Source organism: Lagopus leucura, unplaced genomic scaffold (assembly GCF_019238085.1).
Source record: "Lagopus leucura isolate 7727_CA_CO unplaced genomic scaffold, USGS_WTPT01 Super-Scaffold_100024, whole genome shotgun sequence".
Lineage (NCBI taxonomy): Eukaryota > Metazoa > Chordata > Aves > Galliformes > Phasianidae > Lagopus > Lagopus leucura.
The window spans coordinates 1,033,563-1,058,841 of record NW_024962276.1 but is presented as its reverse complement, the minus strand read 5'-3'; the positions used below and the strand labels follow the sequence as shown (position 1 = coordinate 1,058,841).

At 45.0% G+C, this 25,279-nt stretch overlaps 1 protein-coding gene across 1 annotated transcript in view; it reads left to right on the top strand.

Moving 5' to 3' along the window:
* GALNT17 (polypeptide N-acetylgalactosaminyltransferase 17) overlaps nucleotides 1-25,279 on the top strand; it is a 181,923-nt gene that overhangs the window by 153,755 nt on the left and 2,889 nt on the right. The window contains 3 exon segments of the mRNA XM_042879916.1: nucleotides 13,342-13,527; nucleotides 16,499-16,636; nucleotides 17,800-17,895. Coding sequence (XP_042735850.1) covers nucleotides 13,342-13,527; nucleotides 16,499-16,636; nucleotides 17,800-17,895 — 420 coding nt within the window.

The window sequence follows — 25,279 nt, the reverse complement described above, 5'->3', positions numbered from 1 at the left end:
AAAAGGAAAAAATGGTCTGTTGCCAAGCAATTGCAGAAGAGCCACTCTGGCCTTGTGCAGCAAAGCTGCTGAGAAGGAGCAAAGCCCCAAAGTCACCCTCCAAAGCTTTGCTGTTTCTCTTGGATGCTGAAGGAGGAAAAAAAAAAAGGAATTTTTTTTAACAGAGAACAGCCCTTTTTTCCATGATACAGCATGTGCTAATTCAGTCAAAGAATAATAATTGATGTTCTCTTGCAGACCTCTTCCCTGTCTCTTCTTTGTTGGTGCTAGCTCAATCCAAGCATAGGTGCTGAGGGGGGTGGTCCTACGCAGTGGGGTCATCTTGAATCCCATATGGAACCATGAGAAAAACAGGCACGTGTGGGATGTATTGTGGCCATGACATACAGGAGCCCTGCCCTGGCCTTTTCGGACACTTAGAAGCAGTGAGTTGCTCTTCCCATGCCTGTCCCTGGAAAAAAACAATAGGAAACATAAAAATATCTGCTGGGGGTTACTGAATAAAAGGCCTCTGCTGCTCCCTAAGTCCCTGAGCAACAGATTGCTTGAAGCTGGGAAGGAGCTGGGTGAGGCCAGAGGTAGTACACCAAACCAGTTTGTTGCTTTAGGTCTTTATGCGGTGCAGATAAGGCATAAGTCCCTGCACTCCACACTGCAGAGGATGCAGTTTTCCCCCTGAGGCAGGCACTGGTGGGCTCTTCCCTCCTGGGACCATGGAAACCATCCGTGCACTTGGTGGGGATGCCTAGAATCAGCCAAAAAGGAGAAGACAGAAAAGATGCAGTCATTGTGTGACTGTGTGGGGATGGGCATTCATAGTACGCACATTGGGCACTCACAGCTACAGCACTGAGGGCAGTTGGCTGGTGGGTGGGGGGTGGATGCCAACACAGGACAGCTTGAAGCACAGCCCCATTTTTTTTTGGAAGAGCTGGAAAACAGCAATTTTACCTTACCAATGAATTCCTACAGCTACTGCCTGTTTTCTGTGCTGTCCCAGACTTTGGCTGAAAGAAGTAGGAATATTCTCTATGGAAATGTCTTATTAGAATATAATCACCATTTTCATACTTCCTGGTGCTTTTTGAGGCTTGGAGTTGCAGAGAATGATAATTGGTTTCTTCATGTTAGAGCAAAATATCCGAGTGTGTACTCATAAGTGTATATACATATAAATAAATGAAAACATTCATTGTTTTCATCAACATGCTTCATTGGGAAAAAAAATCCTTATGAGCTTTTTATTGCTCTCTAATAGCTATTCAGGTGACAGTCTGTCTGCAACCAGCATTGTGGGATTGTATCACTTCTACTGCAGTCATTTCTAATTGGCAAATCAAGGACAAGAGAAGTCAGGGAAGAATGGATAAGGACCGTGCTCCCATTATTAAAATGCAGCCTCAGAATTGGGCTGTGCTGAATGAAATGCAGTGCTGCTAGCCAGGCTGGCAGTTCCCTCTGCAGGAATTGAAGACATCATTATTCTACAGAGGCTTTTAATTTATTATTTTTTTTTTTTAGGAAGAGTAAATTAATTATGCTTTTAAAAAGGAACCAGATATAAAAATAGAAGCTGATGGATATTAGATGCTCTTAAACAATGATTATGCATTTGGGGAGTTAGAATAGATGTTCTTAAGGTCTATTAAATATTTAGCATGACTTGTGTAGATAACATGATGGCAAACAAGGTAACATCAAACAAATGAACTGGGTCCTGTCAGATTAAGCACACAAAGGTACTAATGTATAATTTTGCCAAACCATTGTGGATATCATGGAAGATAAATACTATTGGACCCTCATAATAAGTGAACTTAGTTCTATTTCAAAGGTGTTTTTGTTTTGTTGGATCCATGGCTTCAGCAGAAGGCAGCTGAACTATGGAGAACTTTGGGATGAGGTTGTTCAGTGCAGGGATTCACTCCTGAGAACGGACTGTTGAGAAAGACGGGGCTTTTAATACCCATCTCAGTTGCTGAAGGCGTATTCTGTAATACATGGCAATGTGTTTGCTTTGCCTCTCTTCTTCTCTACCAACTCAGCTTCTCATTTTTAAATTTACTGCACATCTTTGATTGACTTAAGTGGAGGCCTATAAAAGATTCCTAATCATCTCTTCCTTTCCACCAACTTGTTGTTCTTATTGACCCAGCTGCAGTTAACATCCTTCATGCTGTATGGAGGAGGAGGAAGGTAGGCTCTGATTCATCTCACCTGTGCTTAGCTGTCTGGTCTAGCTGAATCACACAATGAATGTTCCTATCTTGTCTATGGACTAAGGAACCTAGAAGACATCTCAGACCAGATTTTTAGTCTGCTCCTTGTGGACATCAGCTGTTGAGGTACTGTTTGCAAGCAGGTAGGAAACAAAAGTTCTTATATGCTTATATGATAATTGAACTTGGAGAAGTTCCTGAAGGTCTCTTTCCCTCAACTGGAAAATCTGACATTGCTCAGAGGTGAGGAACATTTGAAAAACACCATTGTATAGATACTTAAATTTAAAATAGCCTGAGGATTCGTACTGTGCAAAGTTATTCCTTGTTTTCCAGTATCTTGAAGGGACCAGTATAGCACAAGGAGCCATCCACATATTGTTACAGCTCCCACCTCACGGCATCTGGTTAGATGTGTCACTTGTCTGGTTAGACCACACAGTTAGTAGAAGGGGAGAACTAGGGTAGATAGCACAGAAATAACTTGTCAGGCTGCTCGGTGGAAGAGCCAAGATGATAATTCACAACTTTTCTACCCTAGCCTAGTGATATCCTCACAGGGATCTCTGTACATCTGTCTTAAGCATCTCTGCACAGGAGTTGCAGAATAATTCAGACTCAGACTTCTTGAGGGCTGTCATCTACTTCAACTCAATGCTGGCTGAGCTTCAAGACTGGATCAGCTTGCTCATGGGCATCCCCAGCCCAGGATGGAGGTCAGAGGTTCCTCAACCTCTGTGTCCCAGTGCTGGGTGCTCCCATTGTGCATCCTGGCTGGGTGAGATGAGTATAAGGAGGGTATGTTTTCCTGTTCATGGAAGTACGGATAGTTAAAGGAAAATAGTTACCGGGCAAGAGCTCTGTGTAAGGGTGCACATAGAGGACTGCAGCCGTGGAGAGCTTGCAGCCACACACCTGATCAACTGGTGCCATGGGATGGAGAAGCTCCAGCTCTTCTCTCTACCCTACCAAAATACTTCCAGGATTACATTATATGTACGTGTGCAGGGGTAAAACAAAGAATTGGGGATATTTCAGGCTTTTCACAAGTATAAAGAAAAAAATCTAAGCATCAAAGTGGCTGTGCAGTCTGTGCGTTTTATCTTTTTCATGAAGCTCTAGCATGGACCCATCAAGTGCAGCCGTACGCTGGATTGATTTACAGCAGAGAGCTTTGTTTGTGTGTGTGTGCAGTCAGAGTTCAGGGCAGCGGGCAGACACTGCAGCAGTGTGGAGGACTATCCAACCATCCCTCCTGGGAATGTGACCCAAGGGACACCCTGCTAGAGCAGCCCATCTCCCTTCTGTCACACAGCAGCCGCACATCACCAAAGTCACCCGGAGGCAATGCGGAGCTGCCGTTTCATTGGTGTCTCACTGCTGTTACGTTGCACTGACGGGGTGCAATATAACGAGCACAGCTGGTGTTTGCTGCATGAAAAATCATTAGTGGTCATGCTCTGTGGTGTCCGTGCTGTGACCAGACCCCGAGGGACGTAGAGATGCGGCAGAAGCTTTGTGCCTGGGATTTGGGAAGAGGAGGAGCAAGCTGATGGAGTGTATCAAGCTGGTGAGTTGTGCAAGCAGCCAAGGTCATCTTTCAAAACCATTCTGATAGCTGCTGTGGAAATTTGGTCCCGCAGACCAATGGAACAATTTTCAACGTGTGTTATAAGAGGAATTAACATGAAGCGGCGTGCTTTCTAAGCAGCCACAAAAAACACTTCCCTTCTGCAGTGGTGGGACATGAGCACATCTGAGGTGTGTGGCCATCCTGGGAGAGGCTTGCTGCTGCTCTTCTGGGCATGAATAATGCAATCTCATGTCTTCCCATGAAGATGTGACTGTTCCAGTGGGTTGGATCACCCTCAACAGTTCAAACACATGCTGTCTCTGCAGGACTCCATTACCAAACAAGGCTTTGATCAGGGTTAGCTTCTACAGAGACAGCATTAATTAAGATTTGTATTAATAAAAACAGGAATACAGCTCTGTTTTTAGGCAGTGCTGTGTGCAAGATGGGGGAAGCCCCACTCTGCATTAGATCCATTTTTATTTATCTCCTGTCCAAGTCTGTCCCCACTCACCGCACAGCCCCTGTCTTCGTGGCTGTGGTTTTAGTGAGGGAGTTGAAGGCTGGTGCTGGCTGCTCTGAGTAAGTTCAAGTCCTCTGAAGCCAGAGACCATGCACCCAATGTACTCCCATAACAGGGGAATGCTGTTGTCTTTAGTAAACTGACATCTAACCATGAATGCAAGCCCAGGCCACTTGCAGTGGAAACCTTTAAAGATGAAAGAATTGAGTCCAGGTGGACGGGCACCAAAATAATTTCATGCTCTTGGAGTAGCTCATGTCTACATCAAGCAGCTGCACTGCTGTTACCATCCTCACTGCTGTCCCCATGCCAGGGCTTCCAAAATCACAGCTAAAAATCACAGTTCCAGCTCAGTGGCTTATCTGTACCGAAGGGGAATGGTTCCAGAGTTGGCCAGCCTTGAAGGAGTGGTGTTGAACAGACGATGGTGCTGATGAGCAGCTGGTAGGAGGCTTTTCATCTTTGAGAGCCTTTGCGCAATGCTTCACCTGCACATATGCCAGAATTTGAAGGGAGTGTTTTAGTGGAGGTCGAAGGCTGTCTGTGACAGTCAGTTATCAGCAGTTTTGCTGATGATAGCTTCAGAGCCACAGCAATTGCTCGGGCTTTAAACTTTCACACTTGCTTTGAGTTGCAAAGTATTCATTATTTCAAAGCACAAGACGAAGATGAGATTTTAGCATTGCCTTAGAAAATAAGCAGATGGCAGAGTGAATGGCAAAAATATGACAGAGCAGCCCCAGTCTCTAACCATCTGGTTTGGACCTTATTTTCAGATTTCAAACTTGCACACATTAAGTCTGTCTGCAGCATACGTGGTGCTGTGAGGGGGAATGTGCTGAGCAGTAGCATGCAATAGCCCACGGACCTCAGTAACACAGGCAGCTGGCTTTTCCCCTCTAAAATTATAGCTAGCTTACAAATTTTGCTTGCCCTACATGAGCTGCCCATAGCTAACTACTAAAATGACAGTCTGATTTCTGCACCAAAGGGTGTTAGGCATGGCACAGCTCCCCAGGGCAGTGGGCACGGCCCTCCGTGATCAAAGCTCGAGGAGAGTTTGGGCACTGCTCTCAGACATAGGGTTTGGGTGGTCCTGTGTGGAGCCAGGAGTTGGATTTGGTGATCTTTGTGGGTCCCTTCCAACTCTGGGACCAATTCTATCATTCTTTGTTTCTGGGATTCAACTAAAATACAGTGCTAAGGTTTGTAAAGCAGCATTTTTCAGAGGCATGTAAATTCCTGTGGTCCCAATGGATTCCCCCCCACCCCTTTGGAGATTCCCGGTATCTGGGTGTGGGGGGCTCTGCATCAGGGACAAGACAGAGCCCTTTGAAGCCCCTCCTAATAGGAACAGAATCAAAAATTGAGGGTAGAAGCCTCAGGGAAACCTGACAGTCTGTTTCAGTGCTCATGTTTGGCATTCTTTCTAAACCGAATGAATGAGAAAGTCCATAGCAAAAACATCTGAGAGCCCAGAAAGCGTTGTCAGTCTGGGTTAGAGCTCTGACAAGGCAGGACATGCCTTGTGTGTCTGTACAGGTGTGTATGGGCGTTCACACCAAATAGCAGACACTGCATACGTTTCCTCCCTCAGTTCCATGTTCTAGTTTTAAACTCATTAGCTGTTCTTTTTGATGAGTTGCTCGAGCAGTTTTCTGCAGAGAGGATCATCTGAGTTGCATTAAATCCTAGCCATCTACAAGTATCTACGTCGGAGCTCGGCTTCCTTTCAGTGCCTTCCCCGTCAGTGTCTGATGAGAGGATATCTATAATTACCGATCACAGAAGCCGCAGTCGTGATATGCTGGAGTTAAGATGACTGGAAGGAGCTCGGTGAGCTGTCAGCTCCAGCATGCATTGCCTCTCTCTGCATAAATAATTCTGTTTCAGAACTGCCTCTTATAGTTAAACTGCTCCATGACACCTTCCCCCTTCTCCTGCTGCTCCCCATGTGGAGCTCTGTTAGTCCAGAGAACTGTCTGAGGATAATTTTCTCTAACGGCTTTCCATGCATGAAAAATACATCAAAATTCCCTTCAACTGTTTATGCTGCTTTATTTTTACAGCTTTGACAAAAGTGGTAATAAGAGAATGTGATCAAGATGCTTTTGGTACGTTGCCGGCAATAAAAAACAAAAGTGAGCAACCTCCAAGTAGATTAGGGTCAAATCCTGCCAGTAGCTCGTGTCTTACAAGGGTGTAAAGCCCAACGTGATCATTGCCTTCCAAAAGGGCTTACAGGTATTGTTGATGCTAGTTTTCGGCACTCGTCTTTTATGGGTCTCTGTAATAATCTTTGCGTTATGCTATTACAACATAATCAGGTCCCTGTCGTGCTGCCAAAACTGATCAGATAGCATCAGCGCACTGAGGAATTTTCACGCTGAATGTATTATGAAAGACACAGATTTATAACACGATAGCTGCAAACCACTTCAGAGCCAGGGCTTCGTGCTCCACGACTCACATTAAGAGTGGTAATCCAGTGCCTGGTTAACATCCCGTGTATCTGGTGCTGTAGAGCAATGAGACAATGCCAAGCTCAGCCAACAGGAGCCGGTGGCACAAAGCTGGGCTCCGGCCAAGGCTGGGATATAGGTGAGAAGGCATCCCTGCAGATTCAACAGGCATATGCCATTCCTCTTCTTTTGAAAAATTACTTTTAGACATGTTAAACTGACAACGCTATATTGGCATAACAGTAACCCCAGTTGCTGTAGTTTAATTTTAAAGTAATTGAAGTACCCGTCCTGATGTGCTGAGAGACAAAGTGGTCTTTTTCCACAGTTCTTCTGAGCCAGGAGGATGGGGACACGTGCCTTCCAGCTAATCCTCCTGTGAGTGCTTTAAATACAGCCTCCACTCGCACCCATTCTTACGTACCTTATCTGGTGATGAAGCCAGATCAATGCCCATTGTACCCAGCAATGATGCACAATGTAGGACAGGTTTTGTTAGATTTGTTGGAGGAGCACAGCATAAATTTTTCATTGGAAAAACCTCAAGTTTGAGCAAACACAATTACAGTGTGGATGTCTCATTCTCCTTGAACTGTGGCAGCACAGAGAAATCTCTGCTTCGCGTTGACGTGAAGCTTGCTTTATTCTAGCATCTCCAATATGTCAAATGTTAAACTGTTTATGTTCCACGCAGAGCTAAGAGGATGGAATCCGTCACTGTTACATCGTGTTGCTGTAGGTTAGGATTTGTGGAGTGAATTTGGCACCTGGGTTTTGCTTCTATTTGGCATTTCTAAATGGCCGTGATAGCAGGAATGCATTTAGTGGTCTCAGCAGAAAAGCTGGGGAGTTTGGACACAAGATAATGTGGATATTTCTAGTCCGGGTCTGGTACAGCAAAGACAGGAACCTGTCCAAAGTCATGACATTCAAGAGGATTCCTTAGGAGGAAGTTTTTCACCCAGAGGGTGGTGAGGCACTGGAACAGGCTGCCCAAGGAGGCTGTGGATGCCCCATCCCTACAGGCATTCAAGGCCAGGCTGGATGTGGCTCTGGGCAACCTGGCTGCTGGTTGGCGACCTGCACACAGCAGGGTGTTGGAACTGGATGAGCACTGTGGTTCTTTTCAACCCAGGCCATTCTATGATTCTATGATCCATCAGTCCCTGCTCACATGGCTCACATTTTTCCAAAGGCAGCGAGTGGTTGTTGGTCTGTGGGTACAACACTGCACCTTTGCTGGATGGCTGCAGCACAGTGCCCATGAAAGTTCACTGCTGTTAGGTAAATCCTCTCCTCCAATGGGATCTGTGAAAATCCACATACCCAGCCTAAAAGAACTAAAAGACAGCAACCCCTTTTCAAGGAGTGCTTGTGTGCACCTGCAGAGATTGTGAATGCTGCATTCTTCTGCCATAGAAAGAAAACATTATTTTATTTCCCTCTCCCTTTCCTCCACCCATTGACTTCTTAACTCATTTTCAGGTTATTTAACTGAACATTTCTTCTCCAGTTCCTGCTGTGATTCTTACAATTAGATAGTGGTGTTCACAGCAGCACATCAGCGAAGATATGGCATATAACCTATAGATAGACATTTACGTATATAAAGCATAACCCAGCTTGCTGCTTATGAGAGTCTTGCAACTTTGGGTGCAAGGGTTCTTCTTCATCTCATTACTGACCCTTCTTCTGCAGCGCTGTCATGTTGGCATAAGGGCATAGGAGCCAAAATGGGAACACAAAGGACAAACTGAGGCTACATGCCTCAGCCATGTAGCAAGAAATGTGTTGGGGAAAGTGTTTCTTCCTTTGACAAAAGGAATAATTTGGAGAGAGAGGCCGTATCTCAGAGCTATAGAAGGGAGCTTGTGCAGAAATTAGTATTTCTTCGCCATCTTTTTTTTATTATTATTATTAAATTTTTTGCTGTTTCTCAGTTTTATTATTTAGGTCTTTGTTCTGATGTGTTCTTATTATTTTAGCTGCCCTGGGTAATTGTGTTTTTCCCTCAACTAAAGAAGTTGCTTTTAAAAGAAAGGAGGGGGGTGAAGATAAGGCAAAACTGTTAAATGGGAAATCTGTTGCTAATTAAGGTACAGTTTTGCTAATCACCTTAGAAATGAACTTATCAGCTGGAAAAGACTGGAGTTTGTGTAATGAAAGTTAGGAGCATTTTTCCCCGTATCCTTCTGTCACAATACATTCGGAGATTAGAAGTTTACCTTGCAGACTCACCCTGACACCATTAGACATGATGTCTCTTTGCATTAACTACAGGCAGGCTCGAGCTGTTCTAGGATATATTTCAGTCTGAATACTTAAAATTTGCCAAAGTTATAAGCAAGGAAAGCCAGGATCCTGTAATGGGAGCTGTCAGTGTGCATTATGGAAGTCTTGGAGAGCTGCAGCTAGAATGCCACGTTCAGGACCCCAGATAGCTGCTATCCCTTCTGACTTTTTATTATGATGATTATTAATGATGTCCCGCGGGTGAGGGGGACACACAGCATTATGTAAGGCAGTGCCCAAGCAATGGGATGTTTTTTCTCACGTGGATGCAAATGATAAGAGAGGAGAAGGTGCTGTTTCGGGGCAGTACCAACCTTTTCTTAGTATGCATTAAATTGGGTTTGGTCCCATTCTAGCAGCAGGACCTTCTAGCAAACCTCGAGACGTGATAATTCTTGAGCCCGCAGGGGAGGACAGGCGATGCCCTGAGGCTGGTGTAGCACAGGACAGGTTCTCACTACCCTCCTTTATGGTTGGACTAGATGAGGTCTTTTCCAACCTTAGTGATTCTGTGACGCTATGATTCCTGCAGGCACAGCTCCTTTGGGGCTCCCTTTTCCACCTGGCTGGCTCCAGTGATGGCAGGCAGATTGTCAGAAGTCCTTTTGTTTCTTAAATAATGCTCTTGGAGGGTAATTGCTGCTTTTGGCAGGCAGGAGCAAAACAAATTGATGGTTGCAGTGAATTTTGGAGGGCAAAGGGGATGGTGGACAGTAATTGTTCCTAACTGCATACCACTTGGAAAATTGTTTCTGTGATCACTGCAGTGAGGTGGTCAAGTGAAATGGGGGTTTTCTTGCTGTCTCTATTACCAGCACAGAGGGCTGTCTGCGTGCTGCACTTCGCACACTCTTGCCCATCCTCCCTCTCTAACCAGCAGGGCAGTAGCAGTGGAGGACATGTGCTTCTTGCCATTCCCCCAAGCACTGCACCTACTGACATCCCAGCCATCATTAGGAATGGAGACACATTAAAATGCTCCACATGAGCAGTGTGAAAACAGCTCTGATTTTGCATAAGACCTGCAGGCTGGTGGCAGGGCAGATGCTGGTGCCTTGCCTGGGAGGTGGCTGGAATGCCTTACCTTGAATATTGTAATGTATTTGCATGCTCATGCACAAGAGAAGACCCTGCACCTCCCTAGAAGCTCTACTGCTGCATTGCACCACGCCAAATTTGTTCCCCCTTTGCACTGTCCCAGTGCAGGTCAGCACCGTGCTGTTTTGTCGATGCTTTCACACATCTGTGACACCTTCCTGCTCCCTGAGGGTGATGGGAGAGCAAAACTGGGTCACTCCATCCCTAGAGGAAGGCGATGGGATTTTGCACTAACCAAGGGCTGCCTCCCACGTGGGCAAACACTTGTAGAAAGTAGATGGCTGATGCTGTTTCAGCTGCATTCAAAAATTTCATTGCTTGAGAATTGCTGGTTTTCCATGTTGAATTCTTACAAGAGTCATCTTTTGCGAAGGACGACAGTCAGACAATGGACAACAGTTGCATTCCTCTCGCCAAGGACAAAATGAGATGGCCTCAAGTTGCACCAGAGGAGGTTGAGGTTGGATATTAAGAAAAACTTCCCCAAAAAAGTGGTGAGACACTGGAGCAGGCTGCCCAAGGAGGTGGTGTGGTCACCATCCCTGGAGGTGTCCCAGAACCATAGGGATGTGGCATTTGGGGATGCAGATCAGTGGGAGATATTGGTGGTAGATGGATGGGTGGGCTGGATGATCTTAGAGCTCTTTTCCAGCCTCAGTGATTGAAAACACACCAAAGCTCTCCTGGCGATGGGTTTGTTTTCTCTTTCTTTCTCTGGAAGTGCTTTACTAGAATTAAGTGTTTTTTTTTACCACCCCAGGCATCATTCTGTACGTTTGTGTAGACGGGTGGAGGAGCAGTCACTGAGTCACTGTCATTTACTGGAGGGGAATCTTCTATTTTTAATTCAGCCTCTCTTTACGGGTGGATGAATGGCAAGCTAATAGTCATGGTGAAATTTGAATGTCAGAAAACAAGGGGAAACTTGTGACTTGTTCCTCATATTTAGCCTGCTCTATTACACACTCCATCTCAAGTCTTCAAACGTTGTCTTTACACGCTTTCCATGCATGTTTTATGAATGGGTGTAATGGTTATTTGTTCCATTGTAGCAAGCAGTGTGAAAGATTCTGCCAAATTAAAGAGGCTAAACATGAATTAATTTACAAGAACTTGTTTCTTCATCGGTCTCGATATTCTGCTTCTCTTCATTACACTTCTGCTAAGAAACATGGACAATTCCTGAAGGAACTGGCAGGAAAAAAAAACCATGCTGGACTGATTGCCCATTTAAAGCTGTGAGTTGAAGCAGATAGAGTACCCAAAGGGACTAGGGGTTCATTTGCTATGAATAAGAAAAGCCTACTTCTCAGTGTCTCCTTATTCCTTACGTACCTTCGGTGCAACAGCAGGTTGCTCAAAGGGGCAGTAATGAAGGTTCCCAAAGGAGTTGTTGACAATGGAAAGGAATCTGCGCCGGGGGTCTGAGCATCTGAGGACCTGCTCACCTGCATGCCAAGCAGGCTCAAGAAGTCGCTGCCACTGGGAACAAGCGGCATCTGGGCCCACGGCTTCTCCCTGCCCAGTGGGGATGGCAGTACTGAAGTGGCACAGCCCCTCCCTGTGTAACAGCCCCACGTTCTCTTTGTTCCTGTTGTTGCCAGCAGAAATGTTGTAGAAGCTGTTCGATTTTTGTCTCTGTAATGACAGTGTGGATTTACTTACGAGATGATAGACGCATCTGTTTTGTTTTTCTTTCCCAAAGAAGTGCCTTTTTAGAATTAGGGTTTTATTGATCTCTCTGGCTTGTGGATACATAGATAGTCATTGCCGTTTCCAGCGCTCTCTGTTTATTACAATATATGCATTTCAAGATCATTTGTACAGATATTTCCAATGTATGAGGAGCTGTCTAGCATAAAACCGTGTGAATTATTAAAACAAAACTCAAAAGACAAAATTACATTCTTACTACCCGAAGCAAGCTTGGTGGAAGATGGCAATTTAACTACGTGATGGCTTAAAAGTTTTGAGAATGATTCTTTTGATCTTGGATCAGGATAAAGTCTCACACACTGCTCCACAGCACTGGGGAAGATGTGGGGTTCCCCAGAACTGGCAGCTCCAAACAGTTGAACTATTGCCATTTCATCATTCCAAAGGGCAGCTGACGGAGCAGTGAACTAATTCACCTTTTCTAACGTGATTTTGTTAATATCTCCTTTGTGTCGTTTGGATGTTATTAGCACAGGAAGATGCAAATGTTTGGGGTTTGGGTATAACATATCCTTAGCTAGCTGTGGCCCAAATGCTGGCGTGGTGCTGCTCACCCTGGGCTCCTTTATTGATCCCTGTGAGATAAATGGGGTGAGTTTGGTTGGTTTTTGGTAAGGCATTGGGGGCTTGGAGTCTCCTCGTGGTGCTGAGAGAGCAGGTTGATAACATTTAGGGAACACAGATGGGAATAAAGGTGGTGAGCCTGGACGAGATCCCAGAAGCACTGGGTGTTACAACAACTGTGCAAAAGGATAATGCAAAGCAGACTGCAGAATAGGTGAAACTGGGATTATTAGGCCTGCCTGGCATATGTGTTAATAATGATTGCCCAGAGCCTGGTGTCCTTGCCATGGATTTTTTATATTTAAGATAAATAACTTCTTGGTGAAGGCAAACAGGGAAGAACTCAGGTATGGCGAGTCATTCTGCACATTCCCTTTGTGTCTGAGAAAAAGAAGCTCTCCAAATATTTTATTAACTTGTAAACTGTGATTTAAGGGAATTTTAAACAGCATGTGAAAGAAAAATAATGAACAAATGTTTTCAAGTGGGAGAAATCTGTCCCTGCCATATGTTTCTCTGAGTCATCCCTTCTGCAGAAGGAGCTCTTGCGATTGTTTCAGTTATTCCAGGCACTAATCCTTTTTATTTAGTAGAAGCAGCTCTGCAAACTCAGCACCCCATCCTGCAACACAGTAATACCACAGGGTGCTGATGGTGGGATGGTGTAGTTGTCATCCCACCAAATGCAGAGTGCATTTTGCTGTGGGCACAGGTTAACTTCTCCCTCTGGCTCGGTGCTGAGCAGAGTGGTCAAGCTGGTCAAACATGACCACGGGTTTCTGTTTGCAGCTAGATGATGAGATACCGTGTGCTACAGAAACCACAAAGCCTTCTTTCTCTTGAATTTGCTCACAGACCCTTTGCTGATGGGAGTTCTGCCTGGTTTCATTGCAGGTGTGGCTGTGTGGTGGCAGCATGGAAGTCCTGCCCTGCTCCAGGGTGGCCCACATCGAACGCAAGAAGAAGCCCTACAACAACAACATTGGTTTCTACACCAAGCGTAATGCCCTGCGAGTGGCCGAGGTGTGGATGGATGACTACAAGTCCCATGTGTACATCGCGTGGAACTTGCCTCTGGAGGTATGGCCATTGTGCCCCGCTCCTGAGTTTTTGCTTCACTGGGTTAAAATGCTGAATTGTAGAGGATTTGGTGCTCCCAAGGGAAGAAGAGCCTTAAATACCCTCTGTCCCACCTTTCAGCCACAGAAGCCATCAGGGCTATTTCGGCTTTGATGGAGGTGCTGCAGCACCTGCAGAATTTAAGGGAATTCTTATAGTTGCCATCAGGTGTTTTCATTTTAGCCTCTCAATATTAAACCCGCAGCGTAATGTTTATCACTGAGTGTTTAAACAGCATGAGTTTATGTCATTACGCTGTTCCTCAAATGGAGTCGTAGAACCATAAAATCAGAGTATCATTAAGGTTGGAAAAGACCTCTGTGATCACCAACCCCATCCTATCCCACCATGCCCACTGCCCACGTCCCCCAGTGCCACATCCCCACAGTTCTGGAACACCTCCAGGGTTGGTTACCCCACCACTCCTTTTGTAGAAGAAATTTTTCCTTATATCCAACCTGAACCTTTCCTGGTACAACTTAAAGCCATCACCTCTTATCCTATCACTGTTACCTGGGAGAAGAGGCCGACCCCCACCTCTCTGCAACCTCCTTTCAGAGGTAATTAATAATGGCATTGGGGCTTGCCCTGCAGTTTGCACAGATCCATGTCGTGTGCAGGCAAACTCAGCACTGGGAAGGATAAAGCCATCGGTGCTTAGGAACTGTGGTAAAGGATCAGAGGCAGTGGCTCACAAAGGGGAGATGCCCTCCCAGCAGCACCATGTTTGTGCTCCAAGAACACTGTGTAACTCTGATGGTTATTATTTATTTCCATACAGAATTGTTCAGGTTTTCCCAGATCTGATATTATTTTTCATGTAAATCCTGCCTTGTTGCAGGATGGTGTGTCTTTAGGGAGCTGTGGGATGCTCAGGGCACAGATCCTACACCTCTGTAGGTGATTCCCTACACTTCTGCACAAAGATCTATAAACTGCAGGGGGACTTTGTATACATCCACAGCTGCTGTTGATCTCTGGTCTTTGTGCAGGTGAAGTCTAAATCACAAAGCCCAAGACCCCATGTAATAACAAAGTAAATATAGAGCCATCCTTTTGGTGATGAAAATAAGGACTCCTTACAGGTCCTGCCCCAGCTCCAGGTTCATGCTCCATGCTGCAGCAGCATGCCTTCTGGCAGCACAGTGCTTCAGGGCATTTTGAAAGGCATTAGCAGGAGCTGCTGCTGCTGGAGGAAAGGTTACATCTGGAGAGATTTCCTGGCATTTGGAGCCCTAGTAGTCACATCTTCGTACTGCATCAGAGAATAAATGGGTAACTGGGAAAGGTTGGTAACTGCCCATGCTGCTGGTCTGCCCTTCTGGGAGTGGTGGGGAGCCCTGTGTTGTGTTTTTTTTTTGTTAGGAAATAAATGAGTAGGGATGGAAGGTGATGCTGCTTACCCAGCATGTGGCAGGAGGGCACAGGTCCCATGCATCTCTGAAAAGGCAGCATAGTGACAGTGTATCACAGCATATCCCAAATTGGAAAGGACCCATCGAGTCCAGCTGCTGGCTCCACACAGGACCCCCTTCCCAAAATCCAAACTGTTTGGCTGAGAGCATTGTCCAAATGCTTCCTGAGCTCTGGCAGCTCAGGTGCCCACCACCTTCTGGTGCAGAAGCTTTTCCTAACCCACCTGACCATCCCTTAATACAACACCAGGCGCCGAATATTCCAGGCTCACCCATTCAGATCTCAGCCTGTCCTACCTACTGAATCATCTTTATTTCACCTGTGAGCTACCAGTCACAGATTAAAATGGTGTCTTCTCTAAAGCAGAGTGAATAATTCATTAGGAGATCATTACAAGTATTGTAATGGAAAATTGCTTTCCCAGCTGTAGTTAATGATCACTGGAAGAGAAAAGAGCAGGAGCTAAAATAGAGTAGAAACCCAGATACTTGCAGGAAGGAGAAGTGGCTGCTTTGTGCCTTTGATTTCCTTCACCTGGTTGCTGCATTAGTTCCCCAAATGCTGTAGTGAAATAAAAGGTTAAAGAGGGGCTGCTCTCTTCAGCTGCTGTGAGTTTATTCCCCCTGGGACAGGTGCTGCAGCTCTGTGTGCTTTTAGATCAGCATGAGCAGTGGTGTTCCTCCAGGGAGACTCTTTCAACATGTATTTGTCCAAATTGTCAAAAAAGGAATTTTTTTTTTTTTTTTTTTTAGGTTCATCTTCTGTTCTCCTGTGGTTTTTTTCCTTTGTTCTCAGCTATCTGCTTCTCTTCTATTTGAATTGTAGATCTTTTCCTTTGGAAGAAAAAAAGAATTCTTTATTTTATACTTTTCTAACCATCCTGTCCTCTGAGGTAGCTCCTGGAAGAGTCTCCATAGAATCATAGGATGGCTTGGGTTGGAAGGAACTTCAAAGATCGTGTAAGGGTGAGGGTTTTGGTGCCTGGTGCAGACAGGGCTTTGCTTTCCCAGGATTGAGCATGCAGCCATCTTTTAACCCTGATGTACATTTGCTGTTAAGCTCTTCTGGAAATCCACTATGTCAGTACCTAAGTGGTAGGTGAGATCTCTTAAAAATAGCTTGGCGTTGTGCCTTTTGATAAACTCCATTGCTTTCAGACTGATCCAAAGGCAGAAGGGATTAATGGGAAGCTTTGTCAGCGCCACGTTGCACTTCTCATATTTCCTCCCAGGACCAAAGTGTGTCTGGTGGCCAATGCAAGAGCGCCTTCAAATCCTGTCAGAGAAGTGTGTGCCTCCTTTGCTGTGGCTGTGAAGCCTCTGTCCCAAGTCAGACTTCTCTGCTGATGATTTCAGCCTTGAACACACCTGCCAAAATTTCCTGGCACAGCTTCTGTGTGAAGTTACTCAACCTTTGGCAGTTTCCAAGTGGATTAGAACAAATAGTGAAATCAGTGGAATGCACTTGTTTTCTCCTTTTTTTTTTTCAGTGATGTGCTGTGTCTGTTGTATTTCAGAATCCAGGTATTGACATTGGGGATGTCTCCGAGAGAAAAGCCTTAAGGAAGAGCTTGAAGTGTAAAAATTTCCAGTGGTATCTGGACCACGTTTATCCAGAAATGAGAAGATACAATAACACCGTTGCGTATGGAGAGGTAATTAAAGCTGATACATCCTTAGATGAGACAGGAAGTGTTTACAGTTGGTGAAGCTCTGATGAGAAGTAGCCTCAAAGGAGTTGAATGTGAATCAGACCTTACTGTTCCCCTGCAGTTGTGTAAATGTTTATAAACCTGTTCACAGTTGTGAAAACCTGTGTTGGGATCTGTTTCTAATCTTGGAGACTGCATACGGTAAAATATTTTAATACATTATTTACTGAGTTGACACAAAACTGTGTGTGTTGCCTATCGAGTGCATGGATTATGCAGCAAACATGTAGTCATTTTATAAAACCCTTTGACTTAACCTCAGCCTAATTTCTTACATGGTCTCTGTAGGATATAATACATTGTCACAACAGCTTAAGGCTGAGATAAAGCAAGGAGACTTAATTCAATCTCTCTTGGCTTTGAGACAGTACTAGGAATATAAAAACAGGCAACTAACAATATTTTGTTGCAGTTGGTCTCACAGAACGGTGGCAGTTCAAGAAGGCTCCTCGAAACACATCCTGAGCACCCCAGATGGGCATCAATTTTAAGGAAGTTTCCTTATTGGATTTACTTAATAGCTTCAGGGCAGCTGCCCCCAAACAAGCAATATTTTAAAGGCAGTATTTCATTTTACTTGACCTATCTGATGAAACTGGAGGGAGGATCTCTGCTTTCACAGACCTGGCTTGTAGCAGGAGTCCAGCACTCTCCAATGGGGGTCTTTTAAGCCACCAGCTCTGTGTCTCCTCCTGCATCCCTGTGACAGGTCATAGGATTTCCTTGTGCTATCTGGACATCATTTTCCTTGTTGAACAGTTTGGGATTCTGATGAAATAGAAATGATTCCGCACTGATTTGAGGCTCCTGGCAATATGCTGAAAGCAGTCTAAAAATACATTTGCTGCTACCACATGTGACCAAATAAAAACACTGTTCAGGGAAGCTGGCTCCTTTGACTGGTGATTATGATGTAAAAATAGTCATCGTTAGGCCCATGTTTAAAGAAAACATATGGCACAGTAAACTTTCCTCTGCCTGATTATGTCCATTGATATATAATACCACATGTTCTTTCCATGGCCAGAGACATGGCTGCATACCAGTCCCCTGCTGATGTCTGAAGGTGCAGGGCTGTTTAACCACGCTCTCTTTATTTCTTACAGCTTCGAAACAACAAGGCAAAAGATGTCTGCCTTGACCAGGGGCCGCAGGAGAACCACACAGCAATATTGTACCCGTGCCATGGCTGGGGACCACAGGTGAGGAGCCCACGTGTGCTGGGAGCAGGTGCTGGAGGGATGGAGGATGGAGCCTGGATGTGCGACACGTCTGTTGGCTTCACTCTGAAGTGTACAAGGCCTGACTCTTTGTTTAAAAAAAAGAAAAAAAATCACATAAAAGATGTGGTTTCCCAACTACTCTGAGAGCTATTTTCTGGATTACCATAATTGCGGCAGAGCTGCGAGTAAAAGCGTAATTTGAAAACATCTTCCAGGCAAGGGTAAATAATTCTGAAAGCAAATGGCCAATGAGCAGAGCAGAACACACACAGCAAGAGCATTTTAAGACTTTTTCTTTCTCTCTTACGTGACGGAGTAGAAACGAACCAGTTGGGATAAGAAAACAAACACTGCTTTTTGATGGGATGATAATCAGCCATTTCAGCAGGGCTGGGCTTTAGACAGTGTTCGTTTTCTAGCACTTCCTTTGCCTCTCCAAAGTTTTAGGAGCAAACCAGAAGCTTCTTATCCTAATTTCAAGCTCATTCTGGATCAAAATTCATCATTACAAGGTTCACACTCAGTCTTTTGGAGGATCATTGGAGGTGTCAAATACTCAGAGATGATGGATTTGTTTGGCCTTTCATGCAGTTTTATCTTTGATAGTGTTTGGAAAAGCAAGCAGCAGAGGAATGCTAGTGGCTCAGTAGCAGTAGGGTTGGAAAAAAACAGGGGCAGTGCTCGCTCTGTTGCTGCTGGTATCTGTTAAGCCAGCAGCAGACTCTGAGCTGGACTCCCAGGATCTGCAGGCTCCAGGTTAACTTAATTTTTCTCATCTGTTCTTCCTCTTGTCCCATATCCTCACTTCAGTATTTTGCCTAAATTGTGTGATTTCCTTCCTGTTTTTCTTTCTGTGTGCCCACTAGCCATTATCTCAGCATGCAGATCTCAATGATGCTCTCCCATCCAGTCTTGAAGGAGAAAATATAGCAAGTTTCCTCTTAGGTCTGGAGGTGGAGTAACTGTCTTACCATTCACGTGGTGGTGGTGGTGGGATTTTTTTATTTATGATGTGTTTTTTTGGGTTTTTCTTCATTGCCAAAATCATGCCTAGCCTCCCTAAAGCCCCAGTTTAGCAGCAATTACTCTACTGGCACTTCAGCTCTATCCGTTGAGACCCTGGTTGTTCATCACCAGGGTATGCTGTTTGTCTGACTTGAACCTCCTGCTTTTGTGTCCATTTCCCATGTAAATGCTGTGGCCATCTATACTGGAAATGTAGCCAAGATGCAGGATTTGGAGGCAATAAGTTCTGGAATGAGACAAGCTCCCCTGAAGCATGGCTGTTTCTTCCACTGCTTTTTCTCTTTTGGCAAGTCTGTGGCACCACCAAACTAAGAAACATTTCCCTGCTGCCATTGCCATCAGCCACCTTTCTACTGAAGGAATTTCATCCACTAATCTACTTAGAAACTTGGGCAAAACCATACCTTCACTGCTGTCAGATTGCTGAGTGTCTGGTCTGAAGACATTTATCTGTGCTCTCTCAAAAGAAGGTGAGATGTTCCACAGGAGCAGCCCCATGACACCTGGCATGGAGGGATAAGTCCTGTTAACTGCTCTTCATTTCCAAGAGGACAAGTCTGACACAGGAAGCTCACTGCTGATTTGGATAAGGTTAGGGGAGACAAACCCATCCAGTTGTGCTAGGATGCTGAGCTGGGTATATGGAGGGCATAGGCAGAGATCTGTATTTATTTGCTGGAGAACAGCCTGTCTTTGAGCTTTCTAGGGAAAGCCCACCTTTGCATAACCTAGTGAAGCTGTTTGACAGATATGCTATGCCATGGAATAATACTGCATCAGAGCTTCAGCTTGTCCCAGAAATGCATATATTACATAGAAATGCTCACTGCCAGTGGAAAACAGCTCCCAAGAGCTTCATAAGCCCACCCAGCGCCTCTGATGTGGTCTCCATGTGGGCTGGGAGAGAGAAACTTCTTCATCACATTGCAAAAGAAAGTTCAGTACTGCATTTGCATTCATTAAGGCGTTGAATATTATATAATCGAGACCACCCCCATTAAATGCCTGCAGGTATTTGCATAATAAAACACTGCCTAGATAATTTTCTCCCATGAATCAAAAAAGAACTGGGGGGGAAGGCAACTGCCCACTGTAAAGTAGGCTTTCCCAGTGTATTTGGGGTGATTTGTTGAGTGGATTTCCACTACAAGCATCACAGTTTTCCAGTTGATGCAGAAGGTGCTGTGGCCAGTCTGCTGACTTCAAGTTGGTTTTTGAACAGAACTCGAGAACAGAATTTTCTTTAATTCCTTGGACACAGCAGACAGGTCCTTCACAGTGCTTGTGCTGCCCATGAACAGGAGGAGGACTTCATGCAGTTACTACCATTGCTGCTTTTCAGCTGGGAAATTCATTTTGGAGTCCATAGGAAAATCTGATACCTGTTCCCAAGGGCCTGGGAGCATGTCTCCCCATTCCTGATAGCTTCCCAGGATGATGTTTGATTTTGGTCTCTTTTAATTCTTCCTCTGCAGAACGATTTCTGCTGAGGATAGGCAGGAGGGTGAGTTGAATGCTGGAATGGAGCCGAGTGGGCACATAGAGCTGCAGGACATGGCAGCCTTAGTGACTGTCTGAGGATTGAGATAGATATATGGGAAGACTGGAATGTGTAAGGAGTCCATTTTCGCAGTGCAGTCACTGTCAGCTTCCCAGGTTCACTGGGACTAAGTAATTGCAAAGCTCATCTGAAGCTGAACTGCAAACTTCAGGAGCCACCTGAGCTGAGGCCATGGGAGTCCTCTGAGGTAGAGACAAACCTCACTTTGGTTTATTCTTGTCTTTAAACAGAGATCAGTCAACCGTGGCCTATCAAGTCCCTGCTAAATATAACCTAGCTGTTGCATAAATGCACAATTTCTTTTTCTTAAATGGCACAAACTACCTCTTGGACTTCCCGGATGGAAACTCCAACCTCTAAATGCATTGTAATAGGAGAAACTGAATTAAGTCTGACAGTGCCTGCTAAGCCCGGGCTTTAAGACTAACAACTAAAAGCAGGTTACTTATTTTTTCCACAGCTTCTTTTGTGATTAAACATAACAACGTTTTCTTTTTCCAACCTGATACTCTGAAATAAAACGCTGCCTGTTGCACAAGCTCAGCACAGGTTTTTCTTCCTGCTTTTTCCATCTCACATCGTCTCTTCCCTCTCCAGCTGAGAGCCAGTTCTTGGCAGTTCTTTTGTTTCGCCGTATGTGCAATTAGCTTTAACTCCTTGAAAAGTAGCTATCAGGGAGTGCAGAAGCTTTGAAATCAGCCTTTTGCAGAAACACAGGCGCGGCACAAAAGAAATTGGACTTTCACTGCTACAGTTTAATTAATGGGCTGCACGTTGTAATTTATTACCGGAAATATAATTAGAAGGGATGTAAACACTTTGTTCAAATAGCTCACTTGCTGGAGATATATATATATATATATATATATATATATATATATATATATGTACATAAAGCACAAGGACTTGCAGCTCTTGCAGTTCCTGTTGGGTTGTTCAGCAGTTCAGCACACAGAGTGGTACTTGTGTTCACATCTTGGCTTGCCATGTCCACTTCTTCCCCTGGTGCTGTAGCCCATCAATGCCACTCTGAAATCCATTTCCCAGTCTAGGAGTAGGTTCCTTGCCTCAGCTAGTAAAGTGTATGCTCTCAGTTGGCTAACAAACTGTGTTGTTAAAAAAACAACACGAGGAAAGCAAACCCAGGGAGGTTTCTTCTCCAATTTCTTCTCCAAAAAAGTGGCAGTGCATTGGCACTGCTGGGATCACCATCCCTGGAGGTGTTCCAGGGGATGTGGCACGGAGGGTCTTGGGCTTGGTCATCCCAGTGGTCTTTTCCAACCGTAATGATTCCACGTAGCGTGTAAACTGATGTGGTTGGGTGCAGTGGATCCCATGCCTGGTGCCAAATGTGAATTGAGTTATTGGCTTTTTTTCTCACAGCGCCTTTGTTGTAGAATCTATAATGGGGAAATTGTTGGGTTTTTTTGTCTTTTTTTCTGTTTTCGCTTTACCTTCTCATTCTTTCTGCTTTTATTCATTTCCAAGTCAAATAATTATCAGATTTCTTAACGAAGTATCCTTTTATCCTGTAATTATACTGAATGTGCTCTTTTAGACTTTTTCCTGACGGCTTCATCTTTTAAGCAATACATCATGAAAAAACCTTGCTGTAATGATGTATCACACTAATAATATAGTAATACCTCATTGGAGTGACAGCACGATGGTGATGTATTAATGTGATAGAAAGCACTATAATGCCATAAAACTTAAGATAATGTTCACCCAGCAGAGCATTTCATTTAATTATAGGATAAAATATGTTTTGCCCATTTAATCATCAGAACCTGGGGACAAAGTCATTAATACTGAGATCATCCGGGACACCGCGATGTCAAGGATGACAAAACAGCACATCAGATGAAATTGGGTTAAGAGAAAATACTGTACTCTTTACTTAACAGTGGCTAATTGATGATCTGCTCACTGCACAAAAGGAAGCTAAACAGCCCTAAATTATTTTCCAATACAGTCAATGAAGGTCATCAAGGCTTTTATTTCCCAGGTGCTAAGATGTCTAATTAACTTTCTCCCATCCCTGAGATGCAGCCAGCCAGAAAAAATAATCAAAGAAGAGATATTGTTGGTACTGCTTTGCAGTGCATGGGGCACGTGTGCAGTGCCAATTTAGGACCCAGATCCTCATCCAAAGCATCCTTTTTTAGTCCCAACGTCTGTTTTGATGGCATAAAGATTCATTTTGAGATCCCAGAGCTTTTCATCCTTTATTTTTAGGACTCAGTGACTCAACTGGAGATCCAAAGCTGTCTTTTTGTAGCCTAAACTTGGAAATGTGCTTGGAAAATGCTGCAGGCACAAATCCTTTTTTCTTTCTGGGGATGTGGCTGAGGGCTGCTTGCAACTGTAGAAGACTTCATCAAGATTAACCACTTCTCAATGGCTAGCTCATTAGTGTTTTCAAACTGTTTTTCTCTGGTCTATCCCCTTGTCTGCTGATTTGTCTACTGTCCTGTGTGAGGCTGAGCAATTTCTTCAGGTGCTCAACATGTCATAGAATTATAGAACCACAGAATGGTTGTGTTGGAAAGGACCTTACAGACTATCCAGTTGCTTCCCCTCCCCCAGTTGCTTCCCCTCCTGTCTGTAAGCTCCTTTCAAGTACTGGAAGAACACGGCGAGGTCTCTCTGGAGCCTTCTTTTCCCCAAGCTAAGCAATGCCATCTCCCTCAACCTTTCATCATAGAAGAGGTGCTCCAGCACTCTGTGACCTCCTCTGGACCAGCTCCAACAGCTCTGCATCCTTCTTGTGCTGCGGGCCCATCAGGCATCAAGCATCAGCCCTGGCCCATTCACCTTTCACATGGAACTGAAGAGCAAACTCACTGATTGCCTTGGGCTGTGCCAGCCACGTTGAAGCAGGCAGCTTGGCTTCAACTGCTTCGTTGGTGAGATGGTGAATTGCTGCAACTGCTGACAGGGTTTCTGTGGCAGTGGCACAGGTGTGGTTTATTGATACGATGGAGCATCCTCTAAATAAGGCCTGAGTCTACTGTGAGTGATGAGCTGTCTGGAGCTGCTCTTTCAGATGTAACACTTCTCATCTCTTTCCAGGCAAACCCAGATAAAAAGAGCTGGTTAGCTTCTCTAGAGCAGCCCATGGGGCTATCTCAAATGCCTCCTGATCCAGACACATGTTCAGGGCTTTATTTATCTGCCTATTATATGTAGTGGATGACACATCTAATACATGCACTTGATGCATTTTTCATAATATCCATGTTTGTTTTTTGGCTCATTTAGCCTCCCTGCAGCCCCCACCCCTTTCCTTTCCCGGGGAGAGATTTGATTTTTGCTCTACTTACTTTTCCCACCACATTAGGTGATAACATGGTGGGCATGGGGCCAGCTTTTCCGAGGACAAACTGCTGAACAGCATAAGAGAAGAAAGTGTGTAGCACTCTAATTATGGGCATGGTAGCAAAAACGTCAGGAACCAGAGGAGGAGGGTAACTTGAGCTGCCTGTTTGGGACTCTAGATGCTTTTTCTGTCAAGATAAGTGGTCCCATCCTCTGGGCTCATGCTCAGATACCAGTTCAAATGAATTGCACGGCTAAAGGCATTGTCAGTCTGAGAGCACCACCTTGAAAATCAAACTGCTGAAAACAAATTACGTGAATCTGAGCCTTATGTGGTACTCAGGGATTCCTTCTCAGGTTGTTGCTGCCTTGTGCAGAGGGCAGCTCCCTCGCTGGGAGCTATAAGTGCAAATCCTCCTGCAGCTGGGAGCAAAATGCACTGAGCAGCATCTCAAGGAAGAGAGGCTGTGGGGCCAGCAGGAGGATCCAGCACCCCTCTCTCTATAAAAGGGAAAAATAGAGGGATGGAAAACAAGATTCAAGCACTGCATCTGCTGTTACTAGCTCAAGTCAGACCCTTTTACATTGTTTTAACTTGATTTTCAGTGTTTAATTATTCTAACAGAGATAACCCATACTCCCAGTGTGATTTACTGTCTCTTTTTAAACATCTGGGTCACAGATATGCTCAGTTAATTAACGTGCTGAATACTCCTCATTTGTCTGCTAGATAATGGATTGATTCATAATTTAAATAAGCAGCTGTGTATATCTTTCCCCTGAACTATGAAAGGCAGGCCGCTGTCATTCATCTCCTTTTCACTCCTGAATTTAAAGATGTTTAGGGAAACACTGTAGTGGGGTCTCTCGAACACTGCAGATGCAGGAGCCCTTTGTGTGTGGTGCCATCACAGTGCCAGCTGCTTCCCACACCCCCAGCCCCCAAAGCCTGGCTCTCACAGCATCCACTGCAGCACCCAGGGCTGGATGGCACGCATGTGCCAGTGCTATTGCAGTGGTCAGGTGTAGTTCTGAGCCTTTGCTGCACAGCTGAGCTTTGGGGGGTGTTTGGGCCTGCATCCTGGGTAACAAAGTGAGTGATATGTTGCCCTTTGGCTAATGTTGAGGTGGTGGGAGGGCTGTCCCAGGTGCACCAGTGGCATTGCTTCTTGCTGTCCAAAGCAACACTGGCTTGGCAAGCACATGAGCAGCCACACTGGGCAAGCGTGGCCTTGGTGCCAGCTGCCTCCAGCCAAGAACCAAGGCCAGGAAGAGGCTGCCCTGTGATTTAAGGCATCAAGGCTCAGAACACCCTTCCCTTCCCTTCCCTTCCCTTCCCTTCCCTTCCCTTCCCTTCCCTTCCCTTCCCTTCCCTTCCCGTCCCTTCCCTTCCCTTCCCTTCCCTTCCCTTCCCTTCCCTTCCCTTCCCTTCCCTTCCCTTCCCTTCCCTTCCCT